A 15,556-nucleotide genomic window follows, 5' to 3' on the forward strand; every position below is an offset into this window, starting at 1 on the left:
GTTCTCGACCTCTCACATTGAGTCCGTAACTTGACTTGCGTCCATCGCAAAGATAGAACAGCCACTTTGCCATGGACCATTCACGACGCACATCTGGCATTATATGACGATGTTGGACTCCAAATCCAGTTAGCCTCCGTCAAACGAACAAAAGCCCAAACGATCCTTAGTCTGGAACGTAGTGGCGCCATATAACGGCCAGGTCAGGTCAGCTGCAGAAGCTCTGTTGAATTGGAGATCCACTGCGACTGCATGGAGTCACTCAGATTGACGCGTTCCATGCCCTCCGTGGTAGCAGATTTCCACTCATTTGCAGTTACAGCGTTCCATATCAAGTCATTCTTTGGTACCGGAAATTGTAGCTCGCTTGCAGTGACCTGCCAGTTTGTCCCTGAAATATCATGATGATGCTCTAGATGAGTCCTGCCCGTATCTAAGCTTATAGACTTGCAGACTCGGAACAAAGCTAGATCAAAACGTTTAACCTCTTCGATCCCAACCCAAACAAAGTCGGCTAGGTCGCCCGGGTGGTACCGTGCAAGCATATTTGGATAATGAAACATGCCTAGTGTTCTGCAGCTCAGCACCAAGGAAGAGAGAAGACCAAGATCAGTGGCCGGTAGAGAAGGTTTCAGGTCGAACCCAAGATATACACTGCCTTTACTGATTAATGAGAATATTATATGAAGTAGAATGGCCTGGTACATCGAAATGGGCCATGAGCAATTGCTCGATGCATGCTCGGAAATAGAAGCGTCCCACACCTCCTGTAGGTTTCCTGGTTATTAACATATTCACCAAGCAGAAGATTTAAAAAGACAAACCCTTTGTTCATAAATAGCCGAGTTGAGAATTGCATGGAGATCGGTTGCTGCGGACCGGTTACTCTGCACACCACTAGACCACATGCCGATGACAACCATGGACTGTACAAGTAAAGTTGTCTCATTGCTTTGGTCAAATGAGCCCCGGTGAATCAATGGCCAATGTGGGTGGAATGACTCAAAGTACAACTGGAGGAAGTGCCGTATTTTCCCGGAAGAACCGGGCTCGAGAGCCGGTCGTGGACGATGGCTGGGTTGGTCATTGAAGGAGCAGCGCATGCGGCGACGAAGGCATCCGGTGCAGGGTGGACCCCCTTCACAACGAGATTTGAAATTACGACAATTTACACAGGCTTGCTTTATAGACGGCGCGAGCTCACTTCCTGCATGCCTCTGCCGCACATGTCGACGGAGTATATCCCTAGATGCAGTAGGTTATGGTTGGAACATAATCCATATCGAATGGCCAAGAGTGGTCTCCTTACTTTCGCCCGAATCCCTGACCACAAACTAGACATTTAAATGACCGCTGTGGGACATGCTGCGCTTTGTGGCGATTCAGGTGCCCCTTCCGCGAGTAGCTTGCGCTGCAGCCGGGAAAGTCACAGCTGAATTCTTGAGTGGGGCTCATGTCGGATCTAGAGTTCTCATCCAGTAGGGCTATGGAGAGTGCTTTTTCACAATACTGAAACAGCTGACGCGGTTGCCACGCTGGACTGGGGAATGCTTGTGAATGAAGTCAATCTGATGGGTTGTGCAAATAGAGCCAGGGATTCGAAATCCGACGGAGATCCCACTGGGTCTGGAAATCCGATTGGTCCGGAAATCCCACCGACCCAGAGATGTATTACACATCCACATCGACCGGACTGATAACGTGACCGGTAGGCGGCCCGCACCGGTAAGCCAGCCGCACCTTCTGATTTCCATAGAAAACCGTCGATTATACACAGCAATATCTCTACCAATCCTGATTCTGTCTGCTTAAAAGTTTATGTATAGCTTATTATATACTAGAATAATAATATCCTAAGCCAAAAGATCTTTTCAATATTTAGTTACTGGATACAGATATACTAGAGGACATTTTATAGTATATAGTTAAGATATATATCTTCCAAGACTTCCTTTTTACTTAAATTCGGTTAATATATAAGAAACACCGGTATTAGTAATATAATCCATTTGTAAACTTGTATACTTAATAGTAGGTGAGACATTGTTGTTTCAAATCGACGGTTTTCTACGGAAATCAGAAGGTGCGGCTGGCTTACCGGTTACGTTAAGCAACTTCTAGCCTCTGGAGGATCATAGCAGCCTATAAATTCACCATAAACGCCGCCGCTCTTGGGCGATACTCTGGCATATGTTACTCTATTAAGCGTCAAACAGGATCCTTGTTTCCTTGTACTATGGCTCCCACAATTCTGATTATCGGTGCAACTGGTAACACTGGCCGCAGTGTTACTGAAGCGTTGCCAAAGCTGCTCCAAACGACAAAGACCCTATCTGACCACCGAGTCATTGGTCTCACGCGTTCCCTGGATAACCCAATAGCCAAACAGCTCGCAAAAGTGCCCGGTGTCGAGATAATCGAGCAGAACTGGGTTGAAATCACCGCCGACTGGCTCCGGGAACACGAGGTAGTCAGGGCATTCATTGCATCCTACAATGCACCCAGCCAATTCGCCGAAGAATCAACGTTCCATGTAGCTGCGCTGAAAGCTGGCGTCAAGTACGTCGTACGGATCTCGACCGCTGCGGCAAACGTTCGACCAGATTGCGACGCCTACTATCCGCGCACGCATTGGGCGATCGAGGCCCTGCTGAGCTCACCAGAATTCAGCAACCTGCATTGGACTTCGCTCCAGGCCAATAGCTTTTCAACGTTTTACCTCTCTACCGCCGCAGAGTTTGTTAAGCAGTACCGCAAGACTGGGACCCAGGACACTTTGAAGTTAATGGCGTCCAAAGATGCTCCTGTCGGCATTGTTGATCCCGATGAGATTGGACTTTTTGCAGCTCTACTCTTGTCCCAAGATGACACTACTGTGCACAACAAAGCCAAGTACGTGCTTAATGGTCCCGAGGACGTCACCGGGGCCCAGATCGTCGATATGGTTGAGCAGCATATCGGTACAAAGGTTCAACATGTGAGCTATGAAGACATGTCGTTTGTTGATTCATTTGTCGACCCTGGATCCCTGGGAGCCCAACAATCTAAGAACGTTATATTGTCTATCAAATATGCTCTAGTGACGTCGTGGGAAGGGAAGTCCATGGCCTCTACAACCAGCAAGGAAGTGCTGGAGCTTGCTGCACCAAAGCGTACGCCGGCCGACGTGTTGAGGACTCTATTGGAGGTGTAGGAAATTGATATATAGATTATATATTCACTAGACAAGTTTATTATTATCTTGTTTAATCAGTGGGGAGCCATACCTGATGATGATAAGTAAGTGTACATTTGTGGTAATACAATAGAGAAATAATACTATCGATAAGGATAGGAGTTCATGAGATTAAAATAGATTGGAAGGCACTTGAAATATTTAACCAGAACGAACAGCAGCAAATAATACACAGGGTACTTTAGATGACTTAATATATGGTTACCCCTACAGTGTCAGACCGAGATGACTTCTCGCAATTGCAGGCAAGGTTAATCCTCATCTTCACGCAGTCACGTAACCATGTGACTACAAACAACAGTTTAAGCCTTGGAGAGAATTATGCAACTGATACATGCGAAACGCCCTAAATAGCATTGAATACAGAACACTATCAAACAAAATTGGAAGCACTGCTCGAGTACAGGCGTCCCACTCAATCCATCCCGGTCAATCTCCCGCAACTTTCACAACATTCGATCGCATGATGACACGGTTCACGGCACATCGGTGGTAATCCAGACCAACAAACGGCCCAAAACCGGGAAGTAATTCACCCAATCATCTGCTTAGACGGCAATGGCAGCGACAGCATGGGGGCTCGCGATATCGCGCTTGCCACCCTTTGCAGCCTGGTCCTGGAAGTCTTTGACACCCTTCTCGATCGCGTCAGAAATACCGCCGGCGATTCCAGCGGCAACGCTCTGCAAGTTATCAGGAACCTTGGAAACGATCGTATCCGAGAGCTTTTTCGCGGCATTCTTCTGCTGGATCAAGTCGTTATAGGTCTGACCGCCCTTGCCGGCCTGAACAATCTGGGACTTCTTGCCGGATAGGTGGGTAACGGCGGTAGTGATTTTCTGCTTGAGGTCGTTGACGGGGCCGGGAAGACCGAGAGCATCACCGCCGCTGAGGGCAGAGGTGCTGCTGACCTGGGTAGTGCCGGCATTAATGGCATTCACAAGGTTGTCAGAGGCTTGTTGAACCTTAGCCACGTCACCGCCCGTGTATGCCTGGATCGCCGAGTCAAGGGCATCGACTTTGGGGCCTATGCCAGACAGGACACCCTTAATGGTAGGAAGATCGCGCTCAACGTTAGCAGGGGCGGCGAGGGCACCAGCGGTGAGACCGAGGGTCAGGATAGAGAGGACGGAGAACTTCATGGTGATAGGGTGAATTGATTAGGTCGAGGAACGGTAGGCAACGCTGAGGAAATATGGATAGTACTGCGGAAGATGGCGATGATGATGAGAATAGGATGGTAACAATTCAGAGAGACCTGGGCAGCTTTATATCTTGCCGACGCGACCCCTCACGTAGAGAAGGATCCCCAGTCCCCAGTATAATGAAGGATTGGGAACCATGGTGCCTCAAAATTGGACGGTTTTCATTCCAGAACGGTTTAGCGGTAGCTTACATTGAGGTGAAGAGGCCTCAATATTCGGTGATCGACGGGAATTGAATCGCCGATGGTCTGAAATTCCGGGGAAGATCCTACCTTGGCAATTCGCCTCAAAAAGTGGGTGAGACATGCCAGACCCGCTCGTGTTTGAAAACCCAAATACCGAGATATATTTGGCGATCATAATGTCTCATCATATACTTACTCAGTTAGCTCATCCTAAGCTCCAAACCAAAAGCCGGTCGCATATATCTTGCCAACTACCTTTTCGGGATTTGTGCTTTGGTCTGAGACAAAGGGATAATATTGATGTCTCAGAAGAATACTATCTAGATCTCATTGTATTGAACTAAACTATATCCCTAGGCATCTATATCAAGCGTTATTGTCAATACATGCGTACTCGCAAAGCTGTCCGAGTTGGGGGAGGCAGCAAACTGGCGTTTTTCAGACGAAGGAAAGTAATTTAACGACACCACTAGAAAGGTTCCATGAATCAGCTTCTACAAGACCGATTCAAGATGGCTATGAGGATCGAATTCTGAAGGGCAACAACTGCCATTGGGGAGTTTGCGATATTAGACCGCCATATAGCCATGGCCATGGCTATAATAGAAGAACATTGATATCTCAATACTATCTACGAGGAAATAGGAGCTTTAGTGACTGAAATTTTTGGTATGCCATATCTCATCATGACAACTAACGAGAGTACCACATGGTCAGACTGGAAGACGTCGAGGACGGTTTAAAGCTCACTGTAACCACCCATATGCAAGTTTCAATGACCGTCCTAGGGAGGTTACAAGTGATCAGTTGCGGGAGACCGACGATGTTCCTCCTGTGGAAGATCATAAGATCAACCCAATAATTCCGATATCCAGAAATATCAACCACGAAATAAAACAAATACAGGGTATATCCAGAGGCCAGGTACTAGCCAATTGAATATTGCAGCGATGCGGATACCCCGATAAACCGACGGTGGAGACCGGTCCGTAGTTAGTAGTTGGGTATCCAAATTGAAGCTCCAAAACTCAATGCCAGCTTTTTTGGCTTCACTCAAATCTACGACTGTACTCGCGTACATATCACTACTATCCAGTGCTTCTGAACAGGAAATTCCCGTATCCTGGCTTGACAATATGGAAGATCATCCTAATGACTATGGTAGCCGGGGCCTGTTGCTCTCTTAGTGATCAATTTATTCGTGGCAATCACCTTGGCTATAAAAGATGCGTTCCACTACCTAATGCATCAATTCCAAATCAAAATCACAAATCAACAGTTCAAACGCCCACGAAACATGATACCTCTGACGTATCTATGGGAGCCACAGACACAGCTGAGAGTTCGGCACTGGTTACTGTTTCCGTATATGTTGAGATTGATGGAGTATTAATGATCCAATCAATCACTCGTTCACAATGAAACAAGCCCGTTTCCCAAAGTTCTACTTGCTACCTAGAGGAGTTTCAACTGAACCCAACTTCAGTACATTGCTTTATATTCGATCACGCCATCTTTTCTGCCCACAATCTAATCCTTTTTGACATCATACTGTTCATCCGTCACTGGACCGTGCCATGTGGTCTTGCCCAAACCGATCACGAAGTGTGTCATAATGCTATCATCATCAGCTCCATGCCAGTGGGTTGTTCCCGCCGGAGCCCAGATCAGGTCTCCCATATTGATGCGGCGTGGCTCGCTACCCTCGTCACAGATCCAACCAGAACCGGCTACGACTTTCAGAAATTGCCCTTCTTCATGGGTGTGCCAATATGTCCGCGCACAGGGAGTGAAAGTAACATTGGCAATGGCAGCCTTCTCATCCATATGCAAGATGTCGAGGTAAACATCACCCGTGAATGTGGCGGTGGGTTTGATGGTGACTTGGCCACCGTTGGAGGAGCTGGGGATGATGATTGTTTCCGGCATGGTTGGATGTCAGAGATCTGCCGGGAGTTTTCGCCATTTAGTTTCCAATATTAGACCGGGAGGACAGTAATCAAATTATTCCATACGATCATGGTGACTGACCTTCTTCGATATGGAGGACACTGTATAAAGAAAGTATTTCTATGGGCAAGTTCGTGAGGTCGGAAAAGTGGTCTTTTATGGGCATAGGGCATGAAGCGGCTTACTGTCGGGCTTACGCGGATTTACGGCACTTTATAAGGTGCTTACGCGCAAGGAAGCCTTTGATACGGGAGCTTATCGGGAGAAAGTGGATTCGCTTCATTCTTCGCCCGCACGGATGACACTGATGACCAAGCGTGCGGAGTTTGCGGGGGTAATTTTAGGAACACTGGACACTAGCTATATACTTCTATCACTATATTTCTAGTATTGGATCAATATCAAAAGGGCTCGGATCATTAATATTCCTGTAGGTTTACCTGTACCGAATACAACTATCAGTATATCGTAATTTATTACGAGACTTGTATTATGATAATACGTGATCCCAATGGCTGAAAGCTTCCATGCAAATTAGACAAACAACAGTAATCCCTAGCAGGCCAGGAGGTTAGTCTACAATTTTCCTTACTTTCAAGTAGACACTATATCGCCCTTGACAATTGGGAACAAGCTCTTCATATAGCCAAGGGGTATCACAGCGGTATAGAGTCTATGGCTTCGCTGATCTTTCCTTTTGACCTGTTAGAAGCACCTTTCCCTATACCGTACTAATCATTTACCCCAGGGTGAAAGCTAATTCAATTTAATTCTTCCACTAGGCTGCCTTGCGGAAATAGCACATAAACCTCCGATCTATATGATCACGTGGTAGTTAAGATAGTCCGTTAGTGAGCAGTTTACCTAACTAGTAGGAATCCAAAGTAAAATATCCCAGCCTACCCATGCATGGATTCCATCCTGCTGTATTGCCACAGATGTTCACTTATTTATTCCGGAATAATGGAATTATTCTCTCTTTGATTAATATCTCTTCGGACTTTTACAGTATGTCTTGGAGATGACCCTGCTTAAATCTGCACCAAAAAGCAAAAAAGGCAGTTGACATGATTTGCTTCCCGAATATAAATAATCTTCCCTCACTCCATTTACTTAAGTGACTTGGTATCTGTTTGTCTTGCTGCTCAGGCTACAGATCTTCTTCGGCGTTAAATTCCCAGTTTTTGTTTCCAGGGACAATGTGGTGCCCAGTGATCATACTGCCCGCCTGTGAAAGGAGATTTTAGTACATATCTATTAAATTCAGAAGGAGCAACTTACATGCAAAGCACCCTTTATCATAATTGCATTCGTTTTGCCAATGTCCTTTGCTATAACCTAAAAGGATTAGCCGGGAAACTGAATTTGATTATACTTATATAATAAATACAATTTCTGCAAGGCTGTAATGGATTGCAGTCTTTTGAATAGTGTCCGAATTGGCCGCCTTGTAGGCTTGGTAAGCTGGATATATTCAGCGTAGACAACAGATGGAACTCACACGTATGGCAGCGCAGATAGTCTTTTCCAGACCAAGGACATTGCTCAGTGCGGTGCATCTTTGTATTGCACGTTGAGAATTTGTAATTGTACCTGTTTGGGAACCAGCGTCCTGTGTTGCTGCTAATATTCGGGCTGTAGGTGTTTGGGTGCCTCCCGTCGTGTGCTAGTTCGAATATATCATTTCCATCATTCACATCGCGTACCTGTAGACGCTTTGAAAAGTATGGATATTTAAGTCTAGTAGCCGGATAATCGGTCACGGATGCCGCAGGCCAGTTAAACCCCATATACTCCAGGAGTTGGCCAAATTTGTAATCTCCAGTCCTGTCATGAACGGTCAGGAGGCAGACTCAAAATTGACAAGGAATATGTGAGAGAGACAGCGTACTCTCGATATACATTAGATGGTAGAAGGCTACGCGGGTACTTCTGCGATGCATATTCCTAACACTCATGAAAGAAGTAGGTAAAAAGGTCTCCATATTGCGAGTATCCCACACAATGTGATCTGGATCGGGCTCGAACTCCAGTAGCTTGTCCTCCTTCTCCTGCTGCGGGAGAGGCAGTTCTCCTTGGTATGGTTTAAAGAAGTGTGGATAATGTTGAGTATCTCTTTCAAAGGACAAAGGAAGGTGGCGGATACCGGCTGACTTCAGGTCGTGGGATTCAACATGCTGATTCGGGGGTTACTTAATCAACGTCTCAATCTTAGCCGACGTGTGGCGACGGGCAGCCCCTCTCTAGCACGAGAGCCTCCTGCATCTTAAGTTTGAAGAGGAATGATAAGACCATGTTCCTTCTTCGATATCGGCAGAAAGAGAAGGGAGAGAGTAAATGATTAACGGTCGACTTTCCTTTCTTGTTATGATGAAGGCAGCAAGGGAGGGTTTCACGGCTTGAGGCATCAAGAGCTAGACTAGGGCTACTCTCTTGATCAAGTGTGCAGTAGATGTGTCTATTATTATCTACACAGTAGGGAGTAGGTCACCATCAGGACGAGGTACTCATCCTCTTGATTGGTCCAGTCAGTGTCGCTGCTGAGTGAAAACAGCCTTGAGAACCCGGTGTACTCTTCACCAAAAAATGGGTGAGATTCTGATATTAGTTACTATTGCTCATATGAAATCGTACTCTATCGTAAAATCGTACTAATAGAAAACTAGACTAGTAGTACTATCCCTATGACTGCAGTGGGGAGGTTATGGGGAAGGATTGACTTAACCGCAGTGGGGAGTGGATTCGTTCGTTACGGTAGTGCACGTACATACGCCGTAATGGTAGGATAATAATACATGGAAGTCACATGACAGTTACCTGGCTAACTGCGATTATATAATCTCGCCCACAAGAAGTTGATCAGGCATCACGTGATGTAGATTACAATCGATTACACATGTAATATAAAGCCAATTCTCTATTATTTAGATCCTTAAAGATCGAATGTGGTAGAGGAACATATAGAACACATAGAATTCCTGTTTTTGTAATAAGTTCTCAAGCATAAGTACAGAAACACCGAATAATCTCCATCAGTAGAGGAATCTGCTGGCAGAAATCGATAAGAAGCACACCCCCACTTCGAGGAAAAATACGAATCAGCGTTCCCGCTCATCTCTGACCCCCCTCGTTCCACCAACTCCCGGTACTTCTTGTCGCTCTTACACTTCCTACAAAACAAACATTCAATATGGGTGTCGAGAGAAAGATCATCACCCGCGGTAGCGGCCCCTCGCCTGCTTCCGGCGACAAGGTCTCGATCCACTACACCGGCTGGATCTACGACGCTAAGAAGGCCAACAAGGGCTTCCAGGGCAAGCAGTAAGCCGGCTTATCCTCCACTGGAGTCTCCAGCTTCTCTCACAGGGGAATTTATATGCTGAATCAGTCAATAGGTTTGATAGTTCTAGATCGCCGGGTCGTGGCCCTTTGAGTGTGCAGATTGGGACTGGAAAGGCTATCAAGGGTAAGTTCTTCCTGGCTACTGACCGTCACTTGATATATTGGCTTGCGTTGCTGACATTGTCGGGCTAGGCTGGGATGAGGGTGTCATGCAGATGAGCCTGGGCGAGAAGTCCACTCTGACTATTACTCCGTAAGTCAACCTTCCCTTACGAGATGTAGAAATATAGCATAATACTGACCATTTTATTTAGGGACTATGGCTACGGTGACAAGTATGTTACCAGATAATATCCAGTCAATAATTTTTACACGCTGTGAAGTGTGCCGATCGAAACTATTCTAACGCAACTCTCTATATAGGGCTGCTGGCAAGATCCCTGCAAACTCTACCCTCATCTTGTAAGTCGGCAAAGTCACGTAAACCTGACAATAATCTTGCGGGACTAACTGTCATTTTGCAGCGAGGTTGAGCTTCTTAAGATCAACTAATGGCCATGCATCAGTATATGATGGATTCGGGGCCAAAAGTAACACGGTCTTATGTAGACAGTTCACGATAACTGTCGTGAATAAATTAATCCCACAGGAAATACACTAGATCGCATATTATGCTACAGAGCTTGAGGAACTTAACGAGCTGCTTAGATACAACTCGAGATATCTATTAACCCTATTAAATCTAAATGCAGATAATCCCGGCCGCCTGTCTAACTCCAATCAGCCGCGATGTGAATGATATAAATTAGAGCATCCACCTGCAGCTGCGAGTCATTCATTATAAGATACCATGAGATGATCCAATCATGATGCACAAATTGTACTGATGTGCCAATTCAATGAGCTAAATTATTTCATGGTTTGAACAAGGCTATGTTATATATCCGCGAGACCTTCTAGGCTGTCTGCAAAGCCAATTCGGAAGAGAACATGGTATAAACATCTGAAAAAGTAGATAACAGAACGGAACAGTATGACAGAAACTCCTTACGCAAGAACACCGCTTGCGCCATATGACACAAAGCCTAACTAAGTCGCTAACCCAAACTCAAACCTTCACCATATCATCCTTCCCCTCGCCCTGTATATCCTCCAGCCCAGTTTTAGCAGTCGCAAACTCCCGCGTCTTGACCCGTCTCTCGAACAATAGATCCAGCTCAGCATATGACCGTCCCTTAGGCTCTGGCAGGCGGAAGAACGACCATGTCAAGCAGCAAACGCACAGCGCACCCCAGAAGAAACCAGACTTTCCACGCCAGTTCCAAGCGTCCACGTTCAGCATGTAGGGAATGATGATTCCAGTGACTAGGTTCAGAATATTATAAACGTTTCGGGCCAGTACCACGGTCTTAGTACGGAGTCTGGAGGATGGGATTTCGGAGACGAGAGCGAAGCAGACGGGGCCGATGGTGGAATCGTAGACGAACGTGTAGACGAGAAGCATGGAGCCGGTGGCCCAGGAGATGGCGGAGGTGGACGGAGCAATTGAGACGAACCCGATGACGAATAGCACAATGGCGAGGAAGAATAGACCGCCGACATAGAGGGTGCGACGACCGAAGTACGACATCGCCGTCCAGGAGATAAAGGTACCCACTACACCCAGAGCATACTGCACGAGCGACATGGTGAAGGACTGTGACACGGCGAGACCCGCGCGCTGGTAGAAGACGGTGGAATAGCCCATCAGGCCTGCGCCGCACAGACTCTGCGCCGCCCATGCACAGCAGGCGATTTCGGTTCGGCGTAAGTCGCATTTCTTGAAGCAGTCAAGGTAGGAGGTACCGGTTTCAGCACGTCGCTCGAGTGCATCCGTGTACACAATCATCGATACGGTTTCCTCGGCGTTAAAGTCGGCGCTAGCGCGGGTCAGTCGTTTCAGAGCCTTGACGGCGTCTTCGCGGCGGTCTTGCCGAACGAGCCACCAGGGGCTCTCGGGGGCCAGAAACACCCCAATGAAAATGGGGATGGGCCAGATCCATTGCAGAGCGAAGGGGATACGGTATGCCCATTGATCGCTGCGATTGGCGAGACCCTTCAGCACGCCCGAGGCGAGCAATTGGCCTAGCACCCAGCAGAGGTTAACATATGTGGTGAGGTATGCGCGCAGCGCGATAGGGCACACTTCAGATGCGTATGTCACGACGAGGGTTTGGTATACACCAAGGGGGATGCCCATGAAGAGCTCGCCGACAACCAGAGTTTGGATATTGGGGGCAAAGAACAGAATGAAAACGAAACCAACAGTGGCAGCAAGACATGCCATCAGGGTCTTTCGATATCCAAAGCGCTCTGAGACAAGACCGTTGAGGAAAAGTCCGATAATTTGACCGCAGGCCATGGCGTTGTTTACGCCGGCTTGCCACTTAGCCTCGAGCCCATAGGTGCCATCAGACATGAGACCTCCGTATTTTTCGTTGAATGCAGGAAATGCCAGGAAGGAGCCGATGAGGACGACATCATAGCCTTCCATGATGATGGCACAGGAAAACAGAAGAGACCACCCCACGGCCTTGGGATAAAGCCTAAGCGCTTCCCATAGGGTCATGTCATGTTCTTTCGCAATGGCTGCCTGTGCCTCGCTACTGTTGGGGAGGTCGAGGGCATCATGGCTCGGTGGATTGTCGTTCTCAATATGTTCAGACATAGCAGCCTTCTCTGGAGTCATCTTGGGTCAGGTATGCAGAATGCCACGTCGGAGTTATTGCAAATGGAGTGGATGATGGTGTGGAAAGCGAAGGCACATACCGGGCCTTTATAGAAGCTTGCGATACAGGACTCAGACCACAATCAATGGCACGATCTATGCGCCTAACCTGAACTATACGAGCATTAAGATTACCCTAGTCCGCATGATTATCTGGTTGAATCTCCACCAGTCTGCAGGTGCAGTGCGAGGGCGAAGGTTTTCCCCAGATTCTCTCAGGTGGATCCCCCCGGATTTTTGACGGCCGAAGGAAGGGATCTGATTGGCTGGATGTCGGGCCGGAAAAAATTCGAAGGCAATGGAAGAATTGACTTCTGTTCCGAAACGAAGGTTGTCTCCAATCCACTCAACAACCATTTAAGGAGAGTCGGGTCGAATTGTTCCCTGCATGTCATACCAACACGGAGTGATGCATATACTACCACTGAGGTGGACTTTTGGCAAACACCCACTAGTGTAAAAGGCAAATGATCAGTCATGCCCAGATATCATCAGATAGGGGCAGTGGAACGGGCGGCATCGGGTGGGCCAGACTCTTGGCCTAGGGTCAGTTTTATCACGGTGTCCAGACTCTGGCTGCTCTGGCTGCTCGGGTAGCAGCCCTCGACTTTCTATTGGCTCAATGTCGGGCCGCGGCACATTAATGCGGAGAACCCTAACCGCAGCCAGTTTAGTCGGTCTCCCGGCCATATTAGCTGCTACCAGATGCGCTATATGCACATGTGTATAACATAACCAGGGTCCCCATGGGAGAAAGGGAACAGTGGGAACGGTTCTGACAACGGTCATGCGGGGGAACGGTGTTGTGGGTTTGAAGCTGGAGCTGGTGGACACCGCATGGGCCTCTTATGCAGGAGCGATATCTGCTCGGCCCGATATTGCGCCAATCAACAGTGCCAATCATATAGATCAACATGGTGCATGCCAGGTGTTATGTGATGGTGTGAGAGTGCCATGATCTCACTACTCACCAAGGCACTTATATATCTTTCCTTCCGACCAAGTTTGTTCTGCCAGAAAACATTTCTCTCCCACCACCCTCTCTGCATCTCCTATACCCTATACCCCGTGAACATGTCTCCAGCCCCAGTCGGTGAAAAATGGTGGAAGAACGCCATCATCTACCAGATCTACCCGGCCAGTTTTAAAGACTCCAATAATGACGGTATTGGCGATATCCCCGGGATCATCTCCTCTCTCGACTATATCACCAGCCTTGGGGTTGACGTGATCTGGATCTCACCGATGTATGACAGCCCCCAATACGACATGGGGTATGATGTCGCCGACTATGAGAGTGTCTACCCACCATACGGAACAGTTCAGGACATGGAGGTTCTCATCGACGAGTGCCACCGTCGCGGCCTGCGCATTATTCTGGACTTGGTCGTCAATCACACCTCCCACGAACACAAGTGGTTCAAGGAATCGCGGTCGTCCAAATCGAACCCCAAGCGGGACTGGTACATTTGGAAGCCTGCAAAATACGACGTCAATGGAACCCGCAAGCCCCCGAACAACTGGCGCAGTATCTTCGGCGGGAGTGCTTGGGAGTGGGATGAACAATCCCAGGAATATTATCTCCATTTGTTTTGCAAGGAACAACCGGATCTCAACTGGGAAAACCCGGAGACCCGCCGCGCAATTTATGACTCAGCCATGGAGTTCTGGCTGCAGAAGGGCGTCGATGGATTCCGTGTGGATACAGTGAACATGTACAGCAAGCACCCAGAATACCCAGATGCGCCGGTCCTGGATCCCAAGTCTGAGACTCAAATGTCGCCAGCGTTGTTCTGCAATGGACCTCGGATTCACGAATACCTCGCTGAGATGAATGAGGTACTTTCAAAGTATGACGCTATGACGGTAGGAGAGCTACCAAATACCCACACTGTCGATGGCATTCTGCGGTATGTGTCCGCCGCACAGAACCAGCTCAACATGGTCTTTCAGTTCGATATCGTAGACCTCGGACAAGGGAAGGACTATAAGTTCTTGACTACGCTGCCAGGCTGGACCCTGCCGGAGCTCAAGGCCGCTGTCAAGGGTACGCAAGAAATCATGAGTGGGACAGACGGGTGGTCCACAGTGTTCACGGAGAACCACGATCAGGGTCGGTCCATCTCTCGGTTTGGATCCGAGAAAACTCCAGAATTGAGGGTCACATCGGCGAAGATGCTTGCAATGATGCAGGGTGCATTGTCAGGCACTCAATTCATCTACCAAGGCCAGGAAATTGGCATGGTCAATGCGCCGGAGAGCTGGACCATTGACGAATATAAAGACGTCGACAGCACAAACTACTACCAAATGGTGCAGAACGTTTCAAAGAATGACCCGGTGGAGCTGGCAACCGCTATGGAGTCACTGCAACGCTTTGCGAGAGACCATGCCCGGCTTCCTATGCAGTGGAGCCCCGAGGCTAACGGTGGATTCTCTTCCTCGTCGGGAAAGACATGGATGCGTGTCCACGATAACTACCCCGAGATAAACGTGAAAGCGGAGGAGAACGACGAGTCCTCTGTCTTGTCGTTCTGGAAACGGGTTATTCAGCTACGTAAAGAATATGCCGATATCATGGTCTTTGGGGAATTTGAGATCCTGGATGAGCAAAACGAGAAGGTGTTCACATATATCAAGCGAGGGCAGGAGCAGTCGGTTTTAGTAGTACTGAACTTCTCAGAGGATACACTGACATTCGAGAAACCAGCTGCGGTGCAAGATCCGAAGGTGTTGCTGCGTAACGTTGAGGGGGATCTGAGCAAGTTGCAGCCATTTGAGGGACGTGTGCTTTTGTTTTAGTCGATAGACATAATGATTTTGGTAGAGCCCATAGACTGAATACATGATTTCTGTTTCTTCCCTTGGAATA

General features: G+C 47.9%; 7 protein-coding genes across 7 annotated transcripts; 3 read left to right on the forward strand and 4 right to left on the reverse strand.

Moving 5' to 3' along the window:
* Positions 1 to 203: 203 nt before the first annotated feature.
* ABOM_001753 (C2H2 type zinc finger domain protein) lies at positions 204 to 545 on the reverse strand (the record flags this gene model as incomplete). Its single annotated transcript, XM_022528883.1, has 1 exon — positions 204 to 545. One exon carries the CDS (start codon positions 543 to 545, stop codon positions 204 to 206), a length of 342 nt encoding a protein of 113 aa, XP_022393301.1.
* A 1,691-nt stretch (positions 546 to 2,236) lies between these two features.
* On the forward strand, positions 2,237 to 3,193 carry ABOM_001754 (NmrA-like family protein; the record flags this gene model as incomplete). The annotated part of the gene is made up of 1 exon (XM_022528884.1): positions 2,237 to 3,193. The coding sequence occupies one exon, from the start codon at positions 2,237 to 2,239 to the stop codon at positions 3,191 to 3,193; it is 957 nt and encodes a 318-aa protein (XP_022393294.1).
* Positions 3,194 to 3,783: 590 nt separating this feature from the next.
* Positions 3,784 to 4,377, reverse strand: ABOM_001755 (cell wall mannoprotein 1 family protein; the record flags this gene model as incomplete). Its single annotated transcript, XM_022528885.1, has 1 exon — positions 3,784 to 4,377. The coding sequence occupies one exon, from the start codon at positions 4,375 to 4,377 to the stop codon at positions 3,784 to 3,786; it is 594 nt and encodes a 197-aa protein (XP_022393295.1).
* A 1,778-nt stretch (positions 4,378 to 6,155) lies between these two features.
* ABOM_001756 (cupin domain-containing protein) lies at positions 6,156 to 6,554 on the reverse strand (the record flags this gene model as incomplete). Its single annotated transcript, XM_022528886.1, has 1 exon — positions 6,156 to 6,554. The coding sequence occupies one exon, from the start codon at positions 6,552 to 6,554 to the stop codon at positions 6,156 to 6,158; it is 399 nt and encodes a 132-aa protein (XP_022393296.1).
* Positions 6,555 to 9,765: 3,211 nt separating this feature from the next.
* Positions 9,766 to 10,469, forward strand: ABOM_001757 (FKBP-type peptidyl-prolyl cis-trans isomerase; the record flags this gene model as incomplete). Its single annotated transcript, XM_022528887.1, has 6 exons — positions 9,766 to 9,896; positions 9,971 to 10,041; positions 10,110 to 10,170; positions 10,232 to 10,252; positions 10,341 to 10,379; positions 10,442 to 10,469. The coding sequence occupies 6 exons, from the start codon at positions 9,766 to 9,768 to the stop codon at positions 10,467 to 10,469; spliced, it is 351 nt and encodes a 116-aa protein (XP_022393297.1).
* Positions 10,470 to 11,025: 556 nt separating this feature from the next.
* On the reverse strand, positions 11,026 to 12,645 carry ABOM_001758 (MFS maltose permease MalP; the record flags this gene model as incomplete). Its single annotated transcript, XM_022528888.1, has 1 exon — positions 11,026 to 12,645. The coding sequence occupies one exon, from the start codon at positions 12,643 to 12,645 to the stop codon at positions 11,026 to 11,028; it is 1,620 nt and encodes a 539-aa protein (XP_022393302.1).
* Positions 12,646 to 13,758: 1,113 nt separating this feature from the next.
* On the forward strand, positions 13,759 to 15,486 carry ABOM_001759 (glycoside hydrolase family 13 protein; the record flags this gene model as incomplete). The annotated part of the gene is made up of 1 exon (XM_022528889.1): positions 13,759 to 15,486. One exon carries the CDS (start codon positions 13,759 to 13,761, stop codon positions 15,484 to 15,486), a length of 1,728 nt encoding a protein of 575 aa, XP_022393303.1.
* Positions 15,487 to 15,556: the final 70 nt, after the last annotated feature.

This window comes from Aspergillus bombycis, assembly GCF_001792695.1.
Source record: "Aspergillus bombycis strain NRRL26010 chromosome Unknown contig00008, whole genome shotgun sequence".
In the NCBI taxonomy this organism is placed as follows: domain Eukaryota; kingdom Fungi; phylum Ascomycota; class Eurotiomycetes; order Eurotiales; family Aspergillaceae; genus Aspergillus; species Aspergillus bombycis.